This window comes from Emydura macquarii, unplaced genomic scaffold (assembly GCF_026122565.2).
Source record: "Emydura macquarii macquarii isolate MOO-44397 ecotype Brisbane River unplaced genomic scaffold, CSIRO-AGI_Emac_v2 contig_450, whole genome shotgun sequence".
In the NCBI taxonomy this organism is placed as follows: Eukaryota; Metazoa; Chordata; order Testudines; family Chelidae; genus Emydura; species Emydura macquarii.
In genome coordinates, this window is record NW_027130587.1 from 9,256,502 (window position 1) to 9,279,267 (window position 22,766).

The 22,766-nt window shown below is 40.1% G+C and overlaps 1 protein-coding gene across 3 annotated transcripts in view; it reads left to right on the forward strand.

The window, feature by feature from the left end:
- GALNT17 (polypeptide N-acetylgalactosaminyltransferase 17) overlaps window positions 1–22,766 on the forward strand; it is a 235,303-nt gene that overhangs the window by 73,371 nt on the left and 139,166 nt on the right. For all 3 annotated transcript variants that reach the window (XM_067537921.1, XM_067537922.1, XM_067537923.1), the window contains exons 3-4: window positions 11,357–11,523; window positions 22,154–22,328. In XM_067537921.1, the coding sequence (XP_067394022.1) occupies window positions 11,357–11,523; window positions 22,154–22,328 (342 nt within the window). The remainder of the gene's footprint in view (window positions 1–11,356; window positions 11,524–22,153; window positions 22,329–22,766) is intronic.

Here is a 22,766-nt window from a genome sequence, read left to right on the forward strand (position 1 = left end):
GAACCACCAGTTTTTCAGTTGTAACTTTGGGCTGTATACTATTATTGTTCACAGTTAGTTACATGGACTAAACTAGCATCGAGTTCTGAGACCTAATGACTGGAACTTGTATATTACTCAATTTAAAAAGAATAAAATTTAAAAGATCATCACATAACTAGAGGTTCCTATTTCAGGCTTTTTAACACCTCTTATATATTAAAAATAAATCTTTAGTTTTAAAATCTGAATATAGCAATGGATTAGGGGATCAGGTAAAATAAAAGGAGCTTTTTTGTTTGAAAGTTGGAGTTCATTCTCCAGTTTGTACCATTATTTTTCAACCAGAAATGTATACATATGTCAAAGATACGGTAACTGGCAAATATGTGTGTGCATTACTGCCAGCAATAGGAGGGAATCCCGAGTCACTCCTTAGGACTATGGGTCCAAAGCCTCACACTGCTAACAAGTACTGGAGGGTCTCCTTTAGCTTAAATGATAGAAGACTGCTTTTGAAATAAGAGCCTCTGGATTCTATTTCCACTGCTGTGATGAAATTGTCTGTGGTCATGGTGTGTAGCATGAGTAATAACTTTGAAGTTTGGGGAGGACATGAATTTTAATTTACTTAAAATATATACATATATGTATATATAAATAATATACCGATATCTTATACACGCTCGATCTCAGTTTTCTAATTAGTACTACTTACTAACAACAACAACAAATGTTCCCTACTTCTTAAACATTTCATAGAAGAATTGTGCCATAAAGTCTCATATTACTAAAGTAAACATCATTTTTACAAAACATACTATGGAATGTTTACTAACAGAGGACCTGACTCAGTTAACATAAATGCTTAAGTGCATTACTGATTAGGGATGGGATTAGTCATTTGCTTGAAGTTATTCATTTGCTGATATGCTTTGCTAAATCTGGGCCATGAAGAGAAGTTACTATATTATTATAAACAATCACAACTCAATTAGAATTGTGAAAACAAATGAACAAAGTACACTTTGATAATACTTCAGTTCTGTTTCGGTTTTTTAAAAAAATTTTGCTTATTCATTTACCTCCTAATTCATAAAATTCAGTGACGACTGTATTTTTTCCAGCCATTAATACAATTTGGCAAAGTGTGTATGTGGGGGAGGGGGCAGAGGTAATTGGTTTGGCAACTACATAATGACTGTGGTGCTTACATTACATTGTTTTTAAAATTACTTAATTATGGAAACATTTTACAAAAATAATTCTTGTTTTGTTTTTACATATTGCTGAGGAGATCATTTCTTGATGAAACATAACTGCTCCTATTTAATAAATAATGTATATTTTAAAATGTCCCTATGTACTTCTGTACTTCAATGATAATGCATATTTCAGCACTTCCTTATTTTATAATTTGTCACATAACAACTTTAAAAAATATTACTGTGTGCTGGAAATAAAATAGGTACTTTAAAATGCAAATTTCATGAGGAAATCTTTCAAATATATCTTGTTTAAACCTCTAATCTATTTTCCTAATTTTTAAAAAAATTCCTTATAAAATTAGTTAAAGATCAGAGATACAATATTTGCCTGGTTACTTGCATTCTGAATTCTTTAAGCATTCTGCTATCTCAGTGTACCTTCCTAATTTAACCCATTTAAGAGTATGTTTGTGTGGAGGAAAAGGATCTACTTTTCCCTCTACTTCATAAATTATGTAATTGATTTTCTATTGAAAATCCCTTCTAGAAGAAGAAATGTGCAACTGAATCAGCAAGATAAAAACTAAAATAAGCCTCCACATCAGAGAATGCAGCTTGATTAGGAAAGTGCATCATGTATAGCAGTCTGAAGGTTTTCTTTCTTTTACGCCTGTTCATAATCTTTGCAGATGAAAATGAGGATCAATTAATATCCTGGGTCAACCTGATATTTGTGTAGAGCAGGTGAATTGAGCATTCTTCAGATCTGTAGGTTTAGTTGATGAAATTACATGTGTATCCAGTTTAAGGGGAATTGTAAGGATTTTGCTTTCCTACCGAGATCTGAAGACAGCAAGCAGTAAAGATGCTGTAGTTCATATGTGTGCACCAATGTTTAATAATAACCAGCCCCACAGAGAGAAATTGAGGCAAATAAAGTTGTATTGGAGTTACCGGGGAAACTGAGGCAGGTGCAGTCCTGCCATGCCATGGCCTGCTGCAGGAGAGAGCTGCAAGCAGGGCTGCTGTATGACAACATACACAGTAATTGAAGGGTAAGCTCAAGCACGTTGCTTGTAGTTTGCTTTAATTAAAAGTCTGCAGCTATTAAGTGTACCATATGTGTTTTTTTCTGAGTGATAATACCGTAAATCCATAATAAGCAATTCTATATTTACAGCCTGTAATTATAGTGCCTATATTTCTTTCCTTTGAGGATTGACATGAAGGATACTAAGAAATCCAAAGTAATATTTCAGTAATGTTACTCCATGTTATTCATCGAGAGACCTCTTCCAAACAATTGCATCTTTGGAAACGCTGATGGATCTGCTTTTCCATTAACGTTAGAGAGGCGGGCATATAACTCCAGTTGAAGTCAGTGATTTCCCAAATTTTTACATATGCTAAGTCACCTCCTAAAATAAAGATCCTGTCCTGGATCACCTCCCCTTCTACCAGTGATTCAACTGAGAAGAAAACTTGCTTCTATGTCTGACTGTATATGCTGCTGTTAGTCCCTCAGTTACAGTGGCAACAGATGTCCATATTTTATCATTTACAAAAATGTATGGGATTTTCAAAAGTGCCTACTCAATTTAGGCACCTAAGGGCCAGATTTTTTAAAGATATTTATATGCCTAAAAATACAAATAGGTGCCTAGTGGGGTATTTAAAGTGCATAGGTCTCTAACTCCTGTTAACTTTCAATGGGAGTTAGGCACCTAACTCACTTAGGCACTTTTAAAATCTCTGCCTACAGCTCCAACTCACTACTCAAAACTGTACAACCATGAATTCTCAGTTCTCCTTTTGTGCTGGGTCAAATTCATCAGTTAAAACATCTCTGGGAAGTAGGTTACTGTTATCCCCATTTTACAATGACACCGAGTGACTTCTCCAAGGTCATACAGCGAGGCAGTAGAAGATCAGGGAGTTCTAGCTCTCACTCTCCTTGCTCTAAGTGATAGACTTACAATACCTCTCCCCACACCACTGCCTTGCCTTTTTCTTGGTGGGAAAAAAAAATAACCAGTCAAATTCCACTTGAGAGTAGCTTCATTAGACTAGGGAAGATATTCTGTCACTGAGAGCAGACTCTGTCCCCATGGAGTTTTTCAGGGATTAATTTTGCCTGTTATTTTTAGACCAGAAAAACAGAGGAAGCATGTTGTCTGAGAATTGAGCAAGGGGATCAGGAGTCAGAATTCCTGAGCTCTCTTCCTGACTCTGCCATTGATTAATGGTATGATCGTAGGGAAATCACTTGATCTCTGTTTGCCTCATTTTCCCCAAATGTAAATGAGGGCAAGGGAATACCTTTACTAGTCAGTTGATTGATTAACTAATAACTTACCTTAGAGTCCTAGCTCCCACTCTCCTTGCTCTAAGTGGTAGACTTACAATACCTGTCCCACCACCACTGCCTTGCCTTTTTCCTCCTGGGGAAAAAAATAACCAGCCAAATTCAACTTGTGAGTAGCTTCATTAGATTAGAGATGTTTTTGAAAAGTGCTTGGAGATCCTTAGAAGGTCTATAGAAGAGCAAAGTATTATCATCACCAACCAGAGCATTTCTATTTGTCAACAGGTGGGAAACTCTGGGACTCTGTTATCCCAAAGCAAACTTACATAGGTAGCTTCTCATTAAACTGTGCTTTTGTGATGCAATATGGCAATTATTTATGATGAGCTTATAGTGTTGTATGAGGTGAGGTGTGAGAAATAGAAATATTTGTGTGGATCATGTCAAGACTGGCTTCAGTTTGTTGACACTGTTTTTAGAGACCTTTTCAATTTCAGATTGCACCAGGCAGCAAATTGAAAGTTTGCCAAGCATTGCTCAGACACACCAGTTCTATGACAGAGCTTAAGTGAATTTATATGAAAACTTCTATAGACACTACTAAAAGGCAAAAATTAATCTTGCCAGTCCTTAAACCATCATTGAGAAAGTCAGTAACGTGGATCCATTATTAGAGAAAAGAATTATCTATGAAATCAGTTATTTTGTTTAAACTGATCATTTTTATAACACCTCAGTTTTCTGTAATTTTGGGTAGGGATGAGCAAACTGGTCGAAAGAGACTAAGAGCTTACCCAAAATAGTCACTAAGTCCAAACCAGAAACATTGTGGTTTTGTGCATGCACACATGTTTGGTTCCAGAGACTCTAAAAGCTTATTTGGTACTTAAAAACATCTTCATGCTTTCTCTTTACAGCAGAGACAGGAAACCCTATGACAGGCAGCAGACTCAGTCCACACCTAGTTAGTACTTGAAATGTTGACAAATCCTGTTCTCCCATTCCCAGCTCAAATTCTATAGCAAAAAGGTACAAAAAAGAATCCAAACTCCTGGACGCTTAGCAGAACCTATTGATATATAAATACTATGTTCACCAGTGTCTAATTTGTGTTCAGTTATCAGCATTTAAACTTGTTCCCTTACAAATGAGTATACAACACAAGCAAGGACCTCATAACACATACTAAGAACACTAGACCTGTCTTGACCCCTCTTTACATACAAGAATGTGATTTTTTTTTTAATACAAAAAAATAGCATTAGCGTTTTCTCCCTAGGGGTGGAAGAATCTCTATCTCTCGTTCCCACTCAGCTGGGCTCCAGCCCACTGGCTAATTGTCCCTCCAGTTTTATCCCCATCTGGGTGTGGTTGAAGGGCACAGCCCCAAAATGTTCAATAACAAAAGCCAAACCTAGCTCAATAGTGGAACCTCCCTCAGTCTTCCAGGGGGGCGTTCCTGCCCCTTCCTTCTGGCTTGCTCCCCAAGCAGTCTCTGATTCATTGCATTGCTCTCTGCTTGAGGTCTAATTGTTCATCCCCGGTGGCTGCTCCAGCTAGCAGGCCCATCTCTCTGCAAGCAGAAAGTCCCTTCAGGCAGAGAGGAAGAGCTCTGTCTTCCTTCTTGTCCAGTAGACCATGAACTGAGCCAGGCTCTCTCCTTTTATTCCCGTTCCAGGCATGGCATTGGTTGCAGGGATAGCAGGATTGGCTAGCTGGGCCCATAGGATCTCCTTAACCCCTTCTTTGCTGGTTGGGGGGGCCTCTCTGTCCCATCACTTATTTATTTAAATAGTATGGTAGCACCTGAGAAGCCCATTTAAGGCCCAGGGCCCCATTGTGCTAAGGACAACTAGCAAGGAAGGCAGTTCATCTCCCAGACTGCTCACAATCTATGTAGCAGACAAGTTGCAATGGGTGGATGAAACAGACAGATGGGTTGGATGTGGGTTGGGAAGATGAAGAAACAATCTCATCCTCAGATTGCTACTTGTCTAAGCAATGCCAGAAGGGAGTGATTTGTTGGGTTCATGGTAGAGGTGGATTTTGTGACACAGGAATGGCACTGCACCCCAGAAGTCAGAAGATAACTAAGTACCAAAAGAGGCCATGTTAAATCAGTGAGGAGGCCTGAGTACTTTTAGAATAATACTTACTAGCCTCAGGTCTCTGTGTGCTGAAAGAACATTTGCTGTAATACTGGGGTATTTTTCACCCCAGCAGGATGATCAAGTAGTAAAGTATATGATATCCCCTCTACTGTTACTGAGACAGCCAATAAAAATTCTGATCTCACATGCTGCACAGAAGACTAGATTTACAACTGTGTGGCAAGGATAAAAGTGAATGATCAATTGATCTCATGACATACTTGTCCAGCAGACACAAACATATATTGTAACAAAACTTTATTTTATTCTGAAATTTGCTGATGTGATGAATATGGTCTGATATATACAAACCTGTTCAGCATAAAACCAGTCATATTTCTCTCTCTCATCCTCTATTTTGCACTTGAATGGTTAGTCCTATAAAGGCGTTGTCTAATATGTGGGAAGAGCTGTATATAAAAATATCTCTCTTCCCATATTCAGCTGTATTCCTCCTTTCCAGCTGTGTCCCAGTGTATTCTGTTGGTTACACGTTTGGATTTGATGTAAAATAAGAACCTTTCATACCATTTTCAGGACTGCCGTGATAGTTGTTCTGATTGCATAGGCCTATGTGCGTGTTGTGCGGGTTGTGGGGACATTTACCAGTACCTAACTGGCCCAACGCTGTTATTCCATTTCTGTACTGAACTTTAGGCAGCTGTGTTCCTGCTATATAGTGGGGTGCTTTGGGGATGGTGTAGCCCCTGACAGCCATTCGAGCAATTTCTGGGGTCTTCTGACTTACGGTCTGCTTCCCATGACCCCTTTGTGAAGTGGAGAAAGGTTATAATGTAGGGTATGTTGGCTATGCTCATGCTCCTTGCTTGATCTCACCTTCCAGTGCCCTTCAACCAGCCCACCTTAATATACCCCTAAACCAAACGGGCTAAATAGTGTAGATGTTTCTGTACCCTTTAAGGCCCCTTTCTGCTGCCAGAAAGGTGTGAATGGGTCTTAGTGTAACAGAGAATCGGACTCAATTTTGGTATAGGTGACAACACACATTCACAGTTTAAATAAATCCTTAACTGGATCCCCAAATAAACAATGTGCTAGAGGCAAGAAGCATTTGCCAGGCGTTGTAGCCTTTGTCACCCAGGATAAAATGGGGCATAGAAGTGCCTTTTGTTCAAATCAACGGGACATCAGAGTAAGAAGCAAACCTGTAAGTGATGTCAGCAGATGCATTGCTTTTCCTTATTGATTTTCACTGTTCTGATTTAAATCCAACAAGAAAGTACCATAGCACATTTGACTGTGAGGGAGGAAGGGAAGCAGCAGGATTTATTAGTAAAAGTATCATTTTGTAAAGTGTATTAATTAGCTAATATGATCTGTTTGCCAACGTTTGTAAGCGCATTGCAATTGTAAAGTGCTATTTAAGTGCTGAAGCTAAGGTGTGAACAACCAGATCTGAATCTGAATTTTCTAAAGTCTTAGATCAAAGAGGCCAGGACCTAGACTGGTGTAAATTGGCATAGCTCCAGTGACTTCTGGTTTTGGCTCAGGTCCATCTCTGATCGATACTGATTATCATAGTCCACAAGAACCTATATGGGAGGAGATATCTGGTAGTATAGCTAGCTGCTTAATGTAGAAGACAAAGGCACAACAAAATCCAGTGTTTGGAAGATGAAGCTAGACAACTTCAGACTAGAAACACAGTTCACATTTTTAACACCGAGATTTATTAATCATTGGGACAACTTACCGAGGGATGTGGTGGACTCTCCATCACTTGAAGTCTTTAAATCAAGACTGGATGTCTTTCTAGAAGAGATACTCTAGCTCAACCAGAAGATATGGGCTTGATGCAGAAATTCTTGGATTAGGTACAGTGGCTTCTGGCATACAGAAGGTTAGACTAGATGATCATAATGGGCCCTTCTGGCCTTAAAAAACTATGTATAGATTATTAATAACTCTGAAGAACCTCCTAAGACTCATTGTTCTGGTAAGAAACCAAATGTTTTATGGTTATCAAAACCATAGCAAACTTCTGGACTGCAGTATTAGACTGGAAATATGCAAAAACCATGTTTTATCATGATATTTACTCTTTTTTCTCTTTCTGATTGGTCCAGAATTACCATGAGAAGATCTTTTGTCGTGGTATTATAGCACTTTCACTGCTGGTCCCACAAGAAATGCCATATACATACATAAACTATAATTAGAGATAGGCTCACTCCCTAATTAGGCCCAAAATCCAAGATCTGAGCGCTCCTATAAACTTTAAATTAGATCTGGGGTCTGGGGCCTGTTTTCACTAACAAGCTGAACCAATACCCCAAATCCAACTCCCAGTGAACTCAGGAGAGTTTCATATCTGGATTAGAATTTTATGGCTCTTGTCTGGAAATCAACCATGTCCAAGGATTGTGTTTCCTGTATTCCTAGTATTAGTGGTCTAAAATATCATTTTGATAGTTTGAGCATTGTTGAAATGCAGCAATATTGTTGAGGTTTCTTTCCAGGCACTTTTTAGTCTGCTATTGGTGAGCTTCTGAAAGGACACTGACCATTGAAGTCTCGTTCTTCTCAGTTAACTAGAGGCACAACAGACATTTCACATAACATGTTTCTCTGTTTTGTTTAAAAGGGCTGAATTTTCTTATAACAATATAGTTACATATGCTAAGATGACAGTAATTGCGTCTCATGCTTCAGGGCATAGTCGTGTTCCAATCTGGGAAGGAATTCTTCTCTCAGCCTGTCCATTACAGACATTCCAACTTCTTCTCATTATCCACCAGTAATGGCCATAGGTAAATGCAGTTCTCTGGGTCTGACAAAGCGATAAGCAGATAGGGTACAGCAGATCCTTTGCTCCTACACTAATATTTCAGAATGCTTAAGAAATATTTCTAAGAGCGGAGCTGTCAACCTCCCAAACCACAGCTTGTAACTATACTGAGCCACATGGTCTGCATAAATAAAGCATGGAGTTGAGATCAGTCCCTTTTTACTGTAAGAGCTAAGAAAAAAATAAAACTGCTTCTGATATAATGTACCCCCTCATTATTCCTGCTGCTTTTAACAAATTCTCCCTTGGCTCCTCTAATTATGGCTGAGCTGAAGTGCAGTAGGATTTTTTATCTTTTAGTTCCTTTGGTCCCATGAGAGAACAAAAGCACCAGATATTTTCTTGAACAAACTCATGGATATTTGTTGACTGATAGGACTGGTGCAGGGTGAATGCAAATTAACAGTGGGCTAATCTCAAATCACTTGGTTTGGATGCTTTCTCTGAGCATTTGCAAACTGAGCTGGTTATACCACCAGAATAGCCTGCCTTGAGGAGGAACAGTGCAGAGGTATGCACAATTAAAATAAAGTGTTATCTCTGTGTCTCTATCCACTTACACAATTTACTGTGTATTGGAGTACACAGGCAATATTTTTAAAATCTGAAAATTGGTCTAGTTCAGTTTGATACTTTGCACAAAGGTTGAGGATCAGTTCTTATTTTTGCCCATTGTTGATGCATTTTAGAAAGAAATACTTTCCCAAAAGCTGTTTTAACATCTGTTTCTGTTAGCTGATTGTACATTTTCTTTGGAGAGGTTGCATCAGCTAGGGTGAAGGCAGTTGTTACAATGGAAAAACATGGATTTATTTGCATATGAGGTACTTGTTCTACTAAAGAAGGTTCACCTCTGAGCCATCTGGCAATTGTCTTGCTGTGGAAATCTTTCAAATTTCCTCCCTCCCATTTCAGAGTATATAGAATGCCTGCTGTTGCCTAAGAAACATTAGCACAATTAAAAATAAAGCAATTGATCACTAGAGTCAATGAATTTTAAACCTTGTGTCATAGAGATTCTTACATTCCTCCTTTGCTTGATCTGCGCAGGCTTCATTTGGTAAAGAAACACTAATTGTATTCCAGCTAACATTAATGGGTATTCTATGTCTAATCTCTTACAGATGATTTGGAGAATGACCCTCTGCATGGAGTAATTCCTTTTTCTTTACACATTTATTTTAAGTTAAGCAGGAGGGTTTGATTAAAGTATCTAAAGTAGTCAAATAACCATTTTATTCTCTGTCTATATATATCTGTAAAACGTTTCTGTACATGCAAATGATTGGCCAGATCTCCAGCCCCTCTTAACATACCAGCAGTTCCCATTACGATACTTCAGGACAGATTTTTGAGAGAGCTCAGCACCCAATGTGCACCCAAGATGCTGAGTTCTTTTTAAAATCTGGCCCATGATAATGCAGAATCATGGTTCCCAGTAGCAGGCTAGGAAATGGAGACTTGTTAACTGAACTTCTGAAATTCAGTGGTTTAGTTCTCTTTGGGTTGTTTTGCACAAAGGTCTAGGTCTGGTTTTATTTTATCCCGACTGGCTCACTTAGCCCTAGTGGTGAGCAGTCCTGCATAGTTCACAAGGTCAGACTTGATATCTCAGGTGATCTCTTTTTGGCCCTATGGTGACAGAGTCCTCCAACCAGGGTTCATAATGGAGAAGATAACCCTTTTCTAGAGAGGGGACTAATGACCTTCCATCCAACAGGAGACTCCAAAAGCTTAAGTACTCTTGGCTGTGAGAAACCTTATGTATCTCCTTGGTTAATCTGTAATGGCCTTGTATATGGTCACCTGTTTGCATCCTGTGACGAATGTATTAAGATCAGGCTTTTGGACAGGATCAGTACAGTTTTAGTTGACTATCTGCTTGGTCTCACTGGGAGACTATATCCTGCCCTTGTAGGGAAACGGATTTAATTTTCTGAAAGGTCTCTTCCATCTCTAACTACTTTAATCCTGTTCATCATGCTCCTGTTCACAAACTCAGGTGTATCTGGTCATGCAACTTAAATCTGTGGCTTGCAGTAAAGAACTTGGCTACGGAGTGGAAACCTCCCGGCTCCGGCACAGAGAAAAGTAGCTAAATAAATGTCCAACCATAAAAATGAAGCTCATTTTGGACAATTAATGTTGAAACGCTGCCAGGTACTTTCAGAACTGCATAAAAACTTACGTACAGATGCAGCGTGCAAAGACACCAGTTCAAGCTGGCACTCCAGTAGAATGTTCCCGTGGAAGAGAAAACGCATAGGAAAGCCAGCAAGGAGCTGAACATTTGCTAAAGCTGTTTGACCGTAGATCATTTTAAGTTCATTTCATTCCGGCAAATCCCAAAAACCAAACAGAAAGAAACACACGGGTGCAGCTTAACAATAAGACAAACTTCTGAGCATCCATTAATCTTAAAACTGAATCAGAATGGAGGCTTTACTTTGACTTATCAAGTCAGTGGCTTTTTCCATGTTGAAAGGGCATTTGAAAAATAAATATACAAAGAAGAGAAGTCTATGTCTCAATTATACTCCCTCTGTCTTTCTCTGTCATCCCTGGTTTACCCAGCTATAGTTAACTGTAACTCTTAGTTAGCCATCTTCCCTGAAGTTCCTTAGGGGGGAATTTTCCCCAGTGGTGCTGGCTATGTTTGAAGACAGGACACTAGACTAGATGGACCAGGAGTCTGATCCAGTGTGGCAATTTCTGTGTTCCTAAAACAGTAATGTAGAGCATAAGCTGTACATGGGATCTGCAAGAATATGCGGCTTTGCAAAGTTGTAAAGCTTGATGAATTGCCCTTTCCAATATTTTGCATGTGTGTTCCGCTTCTAACACTGCAGTGGTCCAGTATGTGTCCCATTAATCCACTTTTATTTTGTGTCTTTTTGTGCTACAGGTGCAAAGAGCTGAAATATGCTAAGGATCTGCCCCAGATTTCCATTATTTTCATCTTTGTGAATGAAGCGTTGTCAGTGATCCTGCGGTCAGTGCACAGTGCTGTTAATCACACTCCAGCCCACCTCCTGAAAGAGATTATCCTTGTGGACGACAATAGTGATGAAGGTAAGGTGGGCTGAGCCCTTTAAGAAATATTGATCACTTGACCCCCAAAAGATCCAGTGGTATGTTTGTTTCCCGTTGGGGAGTAAAACCATATAAAGAGGTTCAGCATGACAGGAAAACAGTGGTTTCATGGTGTGAAGAGCCGCATGCGTTGGAAGATCAGGTGCTGTACAGCATATAATTCTTCCCCCTGTGATAAAGTCAGGCCAGAGGGCCTCAAAAGGGCATACCAGGGCCAGTATGTAAGCCCAAGAATGCCAAAAGCCCTTTTTCCTGCAAGCAGAGGAGAGATGATTGCAGGGCAATTAGAGACACCCGGACCCAATGAAGGGTTAGTCCAGGTGTATTTAAACCCTGCCTTCCCTAAAGGGAGAGGGGAAGCACCGAAGAAGGAAGCTGCCAGAAGGCTTGTGGCAGCTGGAGGAGACGCTTCCCCTGGGCTAGGAGACGGTGCTTATCTACAGCCTGAGGAGCAGAGAGGGGGAAACCCTTGGCCCCAGCAAGGTACCTCCCTGGGGAGACGGGGTGACCGGTGACTCCCTGGCCCACTACAAGGGGCAGAAGCGTGGGACCCAGTAGGGGGAAGCTGGCTTTTGGCCACACCCCCCATCACCCAGCGGTTATCCTGTCTGCTGCAGTGGTATCAGCAGAACTGAATCAAACCTCCAATTAGACTTCTACATAAATTTCCAAGCAGTATGTATTTCAGGAGAACAAAAGGAACTATTTCAGTGGGTTGGATGGAGGACGGAGAGCATTGATTAATTATTATTATCGTCCTAGTCATCATCACAGCAGCACCCAGATATCTTAGCTGACATTGTGGCCCCATTATTATTAAAATAGCAGGGACTGTCAAACATGTAGTAAGAGAGTCTCTGCCCCAAAGAGCTTAAACTCAGATCCTCAAAAATATTTGGGACCCTAACACCCATTGATTTCAAAGGGAGTTAGGCTCCCAAATACCTTTAAGCATCTGAGCCTTACACTCTAAATGTGGTAGCATGGTCTCATGCATTGACCACTGGCCTGAGACTCAGGAGACTGGGGTTCTACTCCTGGCTCTGTCACTGGCCTAGTCAGTGACCTTGGGGAAAGCCATTGTCATGCCCTGTGCCTCAGTTTCCCCATCAGTAAACTGGGGATCATGATACTGACCGCTGTGTGTAAAGCGCTTTGAGACTTATGAATGAAAAACACTGCGTAAGAGCTAGATGGTATTCTTATTAATAACAATAAATCCACAGGCAAAGGGAAAAGAGGTAACAGAGAGGGGAAGTTACCTGCCTAAGTTTATGTAGCAGATCAGGGACTAAAGCCTAGGTTTCTTTGTGTCCCATCCATTGGACCAATCTGTTCTTAATTTATCTTGATACACTTTCTCTTATTGCCTTTGAGATTCTGAGCCTGTCTGGATTTTGAGTTTTTGTGGGGTTCTGTGCTGGCATTTTCAAAAATCCAAATTATTCCTCCACCCTGATTCTAATGGTTCCCTAGTTTTATAATTTGTACAATGTTCAATTTTTAAACATTTATTGGATTTTTAAAACCTTAATGAAGAACAACAAAATGTTAAATCAGCAGCAGCAGCATCCCCCCTTTCCTTTTCCATTGCATACACTGAAATAATAAGAATAATCATGGGTTCTATATCCTGTGATACATTACAAAGGGAAGTGAAGAACTGGGGGATGACAGCTGATTTTCCATTCCAAAGAAGGCTGAGAGATTGCATTTACTACGTGACAAGATAAAACTGGAATAAAGTAAGCAACTCAAGCCTGTAAAAATAGGTACTACAGTAATAAGCACCATAGAAAGATGATGAATTATAATAATTGCCCATGGGGAAAAAATAATGGTGGTCAATTCCTCAGCTGATGGAAATCAACATAGCTTCCTTGAAGTCAACAAAAATCTTTGGTGATTTACACCAGCTGAGCATTTCTCTTCTCATCTGAAAAACCCATTGTGACCACTAAAGAGAGGTGAAGGTGATTTGTGTTTCCAGTCTGTGGTATATCTCCTATTTTGCAGGGGAAAAAAATCTTTGAAAATATCCAAATGAAATCCTGCACGTACCCCACAAAGTTACACTGCATCGACTGGCTAGAAAGTGAAGTATGGCTTAAAGGAGAACCCATGTGTATTAATTATTTATCTTCAATAGTCCCTGCCATGTGCAAAAAATATGTGTCTAAACAGTCTCTATCAGCCACTCAGTATGCAGCACAGAAGCTAATATTGTAACAAATGCTACTGGTAAGCTCTGGAGACACTTATGAAAGGAAGAGGACAATGAAATGAATCCTTTTTAAAAACATCGCTCCCTTGAATAGTAGAGACTGCAGCTGGCAATGAGAATACAAAATTAAATAACTCTCATTCCTTATCTGCTGCTGAGATTTAAAGGCACCATTCTCAGTGGTGTCTGCTCCGAGGAAGACTGTACTAATTCAGGCAGTGCTTGCTGTGGGCAGCTCAGAGGGTGGATAGAAAGCTGAGCATTATTCAGTGTGTCTGGGGGAAGAGGGTAAGAGGGGAGGAGACTGAGTTTGGTTAACTTTAGTGCCCCTAAGCACTTTAGAAAGTGTTGGCTTGTTTCATTGTATGTTTTGTCAAAGCACTCCCATTTACCTCAGAGCACTTTGCAGCATCCCTCAGCTGGAGTCACAAAGGTAAGCCAGATAACTCTGGTCACAAAGGTAAGCCAGATTGACTCTGCCCTCCCGCAAAATGCCAAAATACTAATACATTATACAAAGCCATGTATAAGACCTGAGCGCCATGCAGCCATGCTGCTGATACACACCCAAGAAGCCACAGTGATAGAAAATAGTTAGGGTTCACACTTTAAATATTACAAACAAATGGATATTATAAAATGAATAAGGTTCTGACTGGGAAATAATTCCAGATTCTAAACTACAGGTTGTACTAAATGATGATTAATTCTACAGGACTCCTAGCAGTAAACACACAACAGAGTTGAAGGTGTCTGGTTGTGACTTTAGTGACTGTGATTAAATAGTGCTGGTTTGTTAGGGGAATGGGCAGATTGTATTTGTGAGGGGCTGTGTGAAAAGATTATTTATGTGGGTATATAGCTTTTATTCACTGACCTAGATTTTGGGGGCCAAACTTCAGATACCTGAAAGGAGCCTGATTTTCACAAGACAGATGCACTGAACTTTCTGAAAATTAGAATCCTTTCAGGTATATCCAGTTGGGCCCTAAAACCTGAGGAACTTAAAATCATTAGTGGCCTTTGAAAATGTAGGGTTCTATTACTTGGTTTTCATATTTTGGAGTTGGGTTGTATGTCTGCATAAAATACAAAAAACCCTGCATAATTACATGAAGTTGGAGTTAAGGTTGAGAGTAAATCTCAGTAATTTAAGAGTAAAATACATTACAGGGATGTTTTAATTATCCCCAGATCAAGTATAACAAACCCAGGAAACTGACAATTAAGATTACATTTAAAAGAAATCCCAACGCACAGTTAAGGCACTCACACATCCTTATCTCTGCCCCGTGGGTACGCCATCCAATAACCATACAATTACGAGTAAGGCATTTTGATGTTTGTGGTTCCAGATTAGAATAAACTGATTTTTAAAGACACATTAGATTTTTCTTCCTTCACAGCACCACTAATCAGACCCAGTGATATGTACAATAGACATGGCAAACATAGACTTCACAGAGATATGTTGAATGTAACAAGTCTGCGTGTGCATTTCTGAATTGTAAACAGACACAAACTCAAATGTACTGCAGCAAAATGTTCCTCCTCCAAAGGCAAATGATGAGAGAGTTTCAGTGTTGAAACTTTTTCCCATTGAATTTCACACTATACAGACTTGTTTTGTACTTGCCTTTGGTTTTTTGTTGTTGCTGGCTTATAATTGCAAAGACACTACCCAGCTTGTGTTTCTGGGTGATAACACATTTCGTAGGTCTCTGAAGGCATACAGCAGTATGCCCCTGAGACACTACGTTATCTCACAGTCACACGCCTTGTTTGAGACTGTTGCTTAGCATCACCTGCCTTTCTGAGGTCTGTCTGTAAGTGTTTTTAATCTGGAATAATATCTCTTTGAAAAGAGAACCTCATACTGTAAAAGAAAACTTCAAGATAAAAGGTTACTTTAAATACCTAGGTACATTCAGTGATGCATGTGACTAGTTGTAATTTACCTCAATATAACAATATTAGCTGTGACTGGATATATCATTATCTTGCTCCTCAACTCATTTCAGCAACAACAGTTCTTCCCATGTGTTTTCTTGGGAGCTGACTGTTTTTTACAGGTTTGGAAGAACAGTGCATTAAAAAGAGGAAGGTTTCAATAGACTTACATGGAGTCAAGGGCTGTATTCCAAGCCTTGTTAGGTATCAAAGTTGCCTAGCCAACACAAATCCCAAGGTACACAAATCTTCTAATTAACAAATTGTTTAATGGTATTCTGCTGGCTAGTTTGTGACCAGGTTAGAGTTGTGCAGATTGTACCAATGTACATAGGGGCATGGAAAACCTTTTTGGTTTTGGTTTGTATCCCTCTGGGTTTTGCTGTGTGTTGGAGACTCCAGATGCTTGGAGATCCCAGGCTTGGGATCATTTGGGAGTCAAATGATCCCAAGGCTTGAAGCAGCCTTAGTTATCAAGTTTTATACATATGTTATAATTCACTCCCTGACAGTTGCTTCCCTTCCTTTACTCTCACATGATTTCACAACTAAATATGAAAACTCAGAGAGTTTTGCCCATTTCCAAATCTTGTTACAAACGTTTCCCCCTAACTCTAGTTCAGATGTAAGGCAGCCTAATCAGTTAGATGACCCTTCTTATCCACTGTATGTACTGGTCCTCTGTGCTTCCTGCTCATTATTACTGCTGAAAATCAAACCAATATCCTCACGGCCAAAATCTTTGTTTCTAGCAGATCAGCTAGAAGAAACCTTCTCAAGTGCCTATATAGCTAAACCTTCTGTATTATCCATTCCAATTGATAGTATAACTGATACCAGTTGGCAGATAGCAGCTGCAGACCATGTGGTTGCCAAAAGCTTCGGTGGCACGATAAAATGGCCAATGATAGACATTACTTGAATATCCAGCCAGATCCTCCCCTTCCCCCCCCCTTTTTAAAAAAAAAAAAGAGCAGCAGATATATTGGTTTTTAGGGATTCTAGTTCCCGGAACTCATCCTCCACTAGAGATCAATGGAGGCAGATAGGAATCAAGAGATCATTGAAATTGAGTCAACTAGCACTTTTACCAGAAGTTCTGCATGTCTCAGCTGGAAGTTGTAAAATACCAAAAATTCATCCCCTTGTACCAATATTTATTACCTCCTTCTTAAATGTGATTTAAAAATGATGTAGATGTGATCTGAAAGAGAATCCATCCAGACCTCTTCAAAGGGAAGAGCAGAATGGGCACCTTGGGATGGCTATGCAGCATCTAGAATAGGATTAGAATAGAGAAAGAATGGAGAAGAATATTCTGAACTTCATCAATTTGTCAGGTTTGTATCAAACTACTCGTCTGTAAACCATGTAAGGTTCATGCACTGAAATACCATGGTGTGGAGCTAGATAGTTTGATAGCCCACTCCAGAGGATCTGGAACCAGGAAGCCTCAGTTCTAATCGCAGCTCTGCTCCTGACTCACTTTGTGACATTGGGCAAGTCATTTTGCTTCTGTATTTTTCAGTTTACAAACAGAAACAGTGAAATGGACACAATGCTAAAATGTCTCCTATTGAGGCTTCGTGTTTTTGTGCAACTCATTGAAATCTTCTGGTCATCAGTGGTGATATGGAAGAGCAAAATGTTGTTGTTACAAAATGCACAACAGAACTCATTTCAGAACTGCAGTCAGTTCTCTGAACTGCATGACGTTTTCTCCCATACTCTAATTAGCATGAAAGCCTGAAAATAGCGAAGCCAAAGGCAGGGTAACCAATTTACGTGAACGCCAACTTCATCTTCGCCTGCCATTTGCTGAAGTCATCTAATGTCTGGCATGCTATTTCCGAACCTCTCAACCTTACTGCATAATGCGGCTCTGGGCTGTGCTGCAAAGATACATTATTTTGGGATAAAGCATCTCTTAATTTATATGACAAAGAATAAATTTGTTGCTACTGACCTAAATACAATAGCCCTCTGGATTCAGAGTCTAAAGCTGCACATTCTGACAATGTCATGTTGGCAGGCATTGAGTTATTTTCCTGTTATGCTAATGTCACTCACTAAAATGATTGCTGAACACAAAAATGCAAGGAAAACTTAGAAGTAATTTACCATGATTTAGATTAAGATTAGATGTGAGAATGACTTCTAATTTACAGTCCAGCAGAGTTCATCTAGAGAGAATGCTGTGCTTCAGGTGCTGCAAAATCAATCTCTGCAGGATCTGAGCTGTGCTGGCGGGGGGTGCTTCACAGATCCCAGGCCAGTGGTTGGGTGCAGTTGATCAATGATGGGATGGACATAGCTGTGTGTTTAACAGCAAGTGACGATTCCAAAATATCCGATTCCTACTGGCTCCCACCCACCTATTTGGAGGAATGGAAATCTGGACCATTGGGTGAAACTGTGGCTTCAGTGAAGTCCATGAGAATTTTGCCATTGACTTCACTGGGAACAGGATTTTACCCCTTACACCTGCACCTGAGTTTTACAGGTAGGACCTGTCTGTCTAATGAGCCAAATCAGGGCCTCAGTTCTGGATGGACTGAGAATCAAAATCTAAAACTCAACCCAGACCTGAATTTTTCTTCTGGGGGTCCATCTCAGCATGGGCCACCAGTGTTAGCTGCAATACAGTTAATATTTATTTACCAAATGAATTCTCCGCAGATAAAACAAAGCAAGAATGTAACATTGCACATGAGCCTGTTCTTGCAGGATTGCCAGACCAGTTATGCCAGTCCAAGATGTTTGTAGAAGCATCTCATCTGAACCCAAAGCAGAATTCTAAGTCACTTGAGATTCACCCATCACTAAGAATATGTCTACTTTGCAGCTGGGGATGTGACTGGCAGCTCATGTAGATGTACTGCACTAGCTGGACTCTAGCTAGCTTGCTAAAAATAGAAAGGAGGCTATGGTGGCCTGGCTTCAGCACAGGCTGCACAAGCAAGTATGTACACAGCGGGGTCAGGCCAGCTTGTTCTGCCTGTGCTGTAGCCTGCATGGCAACAACTTCATGTCTGTTTTTAGCAAGCTAGTGAGCATACAGCTAGTGCGGTTATGTGTACGCGAGCTGCCATTCACACCCCTGGCTGCAGTACAGATGTACGCCATATTGTATATTAATACTCCTCCTCTCCGTTGCTCTTGGGCATATTAACATTTCGCCCTGAGCATACAGCTTCCATTAGCATTTTCCCCCATGTGCCCTCCTTCTTTCAGCAGAGAAACTTAAACTCTAGTTTTGAAAGTCTTGTAATTGTTTAATCTGGCCCATAAATCCATGATATGCAACATTAAAGATTTACCTTCTGACAAAAACATGTCAGAAACTGATGCTATACATGTGGGGTTTTGTCTGTCAAAAAACCTCTGTCTCTCCGTCTCCTTGAAGTCTCTCACAGAAGGGATGTTATCTTCATAAAATATTGCTTTCCTATGAGTGGCTCAGCATGAAACTAAAGTTGGCACAATTATATATGTATGTGATGCAGATGCTTTGGGTTGCAAGTCCCCCCCTTACCCCCCTTCTTCCCCATTTCAACATAAGACAGAGACTGTACCTGAGGGAAATGGATATGTGCGGAGGAACAATGCCAGAAAGACACTCTCAGGAAAGCACTGTTTTTATGTGCTTGGAAGAATGCACATAAGGAGAGGGAATAGCTGATCCCATTTCTTTTGACTTCTCTGGCTAAGCATAACGGACGGGGTTTACTGTTTACTCTTCTGTTTTCCCTTGCTATGTTTTCTTAAAGTAGTGACCTACTTTGCCACTCATATCAGTAACTATTCTGACCTTGTGTATTGCATTAATAGTGATTTTTCTGAAAAGGGGGGAAAATAGGTCAATAAGCCTCTCATAGGAATTCCTAGACATACAAGGGCATTGGCCATTAGGTAATATCATGGAGCCCTTGAGCTCTGCAGAAATGAGGGTCATTCTCCAGCAATTTGTTTTAACCATATGATGCCAGCAGCCTGTCTTAGTTCATAATAATAAAACTTCACTCTTCTATCACACATTCCATCAGTAGATCTCAAAGTGCTTTACATACATAAAGGATGTAAGTATCATCCTTTTACAGATGGGGAAACTGAGGCACGGAGACATGAAGTGACTTGTCCAAAGATGCCAAGCAGACCAGTGGCAGAGCTAGGAACAGAACCCAGGTACCTGAGTCCTGGTCAGTCCTCTATCCATTACATCACATGGCCTCCCTTACATAGCATATTTTGGTCGCAGTCAGAATTCTAAACTAATTTTGTACAATGCCTAGCACAGTAGAGGCTTGTTTATGACTGGTGCAAGGGAGCAGAAATGCCAGCAATAATATCCAAGATTATACCCAGTATTATGCATTTTATTTTAATTATTTTGCATTATTTCATTTTATGGACAAATTAGATATACTACCACATGTAAGTTTCACAGAAAAGGGCAGATACAGTCCTTATACAATCCTGCACCCTTAAAATTCCTCTCATGCTGCAAAAATGTAGTGCATTTTTTAAAAACAGAGAATTCAGCAGAATTCAATCGAATATATCTTGCCAATAAGGGTTTTAAGCTCCTCGCCTGAGTGTTTTGTATGTTAACCTAAACCTTATTTTGAGAATCAAAAACATTTGGTACAGTTTTCCCTTTTTTGCATACAGGTTGTATCTGGGGCTAGAAGCAAAACCGCAAAATGTTTCTAATTTAGTTGGAAGCAGGAAGTACTGGAAATCTACTCGGAGAGGCTAGTCTCAAGAGGTTTGGTCCCAATAAGGTGTGGATAAGCACCCATACTTAGGGGTGCTTTTCCATAATTGAACTAATCCTCCATCATTCAATAATTATTTCTTCTTTGTCTATGCTTCCATGTATGTACACTAGAGATTGTTTTTACATTGCATGTCTTTTATACACCATAGGCATTTGAAAGTATTAATAAGTTTGGTACCAGTAATGACTCTTGAAACTTAAAGCCATTATGTATTCAGCAATAGAGCATACACAGTCTTAGACAACTTAATTAAATGATCAGCAATTTCCCAGTAAGTAGAAGTACTTTTAATACATGATATTTAGGCTCTTCTAAGTGAAGCAGAAATCTCTTCATTGCTATAAGAAGAGTGGAGAGATTTCAGGTAGTCCAAGGGCCAAGTTTGCGTGCAGCAAACGCAGAAATTGAGATGGCAAAGCTGAGCCTCAGGGATGGGAGAAACTGAGGCGTGTGCAGTTCACAGCAATTTAAACTACACTGGCTGATTTAAACTGTCAACGTGATCGCATTTTGCAATGTTCATAGCAATCCACTCAAGCCTACTAAGAGGAAAAATCACTAACATCAGCCACAACATTTCTTTGATTCTTTTAAAAGTGTTGGTGACCTTTTATTTCATTTTTAATGAAACGGTGCCCCACGTACAGCAGAGAAGTTTACCTGGTCTCTTGCTACTCTGCAGAGGATTGTCCCTTCATGTTTGTTCTAGGCCTCTCAGTTTTTGCTAAAAGTGATAAAAGTCTGGGAAGCAGAGTGAGTCCAAAAAGAGAGGGAATAGCTGATGAACAAAAAGGTAAAATAAATTAAAACCACAATTAGGGGAGAGGGGAAAACCAGTAAAGATTAAGATTAATTTTCTCTGCTGTTGGGAATTACTTGACATACGAGAGTTTGGAAGGGAGATGATAGAGCCTGGTTATGACTCCTTCATTCTTTTGGATTGATCTGCACCAAACCGGCCCCAACTGCAGCATAAATCAGAATAGCCTAGGCACTGTCCCGTGTTATGTGAGCTCAGTGCTCCTGACACACTCTTGAAAGCACGTCCTGTTCAAGAGTGGCATAGGAGCCAGTTATGCTGGCTTTAAACCAGCTAATCATTTACCCTCACCTCTGGCCAGCTATGGGCATACATCCACATTCCAGCTTGTTGATGCTGTCTGAATGTCACAGAGGAGCTGGTTTGGGGGCAAAGAATCTGGTCCCAAATTTACAGACAAGTATCGAAAAGGAAACCGTGTGAAGGACTGACCAAGACATTAAAGGAGATTAAACAAATGCTCAAAAATTAGGAACACAGATGCAGAAGTAGGGGTATAATTTCAAAAATATCTGTCTCCTTTTCAAAAGGCAGCTAGGCACTTAGGAGTTTGACACTTTTGAAAATAGCAACATCCTGGTCAAAGACACGGATTTCTTGTCCTTTTATTTACTCTGTTCAGTCTTGTAACAGCTCCCTGAAATTCCCTTTTCCCAAATTAACATTGACTAGGCCTAAATCGTTTTCTACTTATTGCATTTCCTTTTAGCTGCTTCTCTAAGGTATACTGTTCCAGTGAGCTTTGCCAGTGTACATCAATGACAAGAGCTGATTAATGCATTAGATGCCATCTGTTGCTCCTTTTGAATTGGCTCTCTCGGTCTTCTCCTCTAGAGGAATTGAAGGCACCCCTGGAAGAGTATGTCAACAAACGATACCCAGGGCTGGTGAAGGTGGTGCGCAACCAGAAAAGAGAAGGCCTGATCCGAGCTCGTATTGAAGGTTGGAAAGCTGCTACTGGCCACATCACTGGATTCTTTGATGCCCATGTGGAATTCACTGCTGGCTGGTAGGTATAAAATTTTAAAAATCAGGTTTAATGATTTCACGGTATGGTTAGATTATAAGGGAATAAATCAGGCGTGCTGAAAATGTATAATTTAGCATGGACAATCTTGCAGATGTGGCCATTAAATTAATAAAGCTATATCCTTCCTTCTGTCCCAAGGTATTCTGGATGGTGTGTGGCAGTACACTGCAGAATTGCCAACATCCCTGTTTTCAGTACTCATCCTATCCCCATTCACATTTTCTTTTGTTCAAATCATTGACCCCTCCTTGCCCTGAATGAATTCTGTAAGCTTAAAAGATCAGGCAAAGGGAATTGAAAAAGAGAGTGGTTCCAGTGTTACAGGCCTTTCCACCTTCATCCCTCTGGGGAAGGTTTATATTTTGTATTGGTTTGATTCTTCTTAAATTGAGAATAAGTTCAAAAGTGCAAGGACAG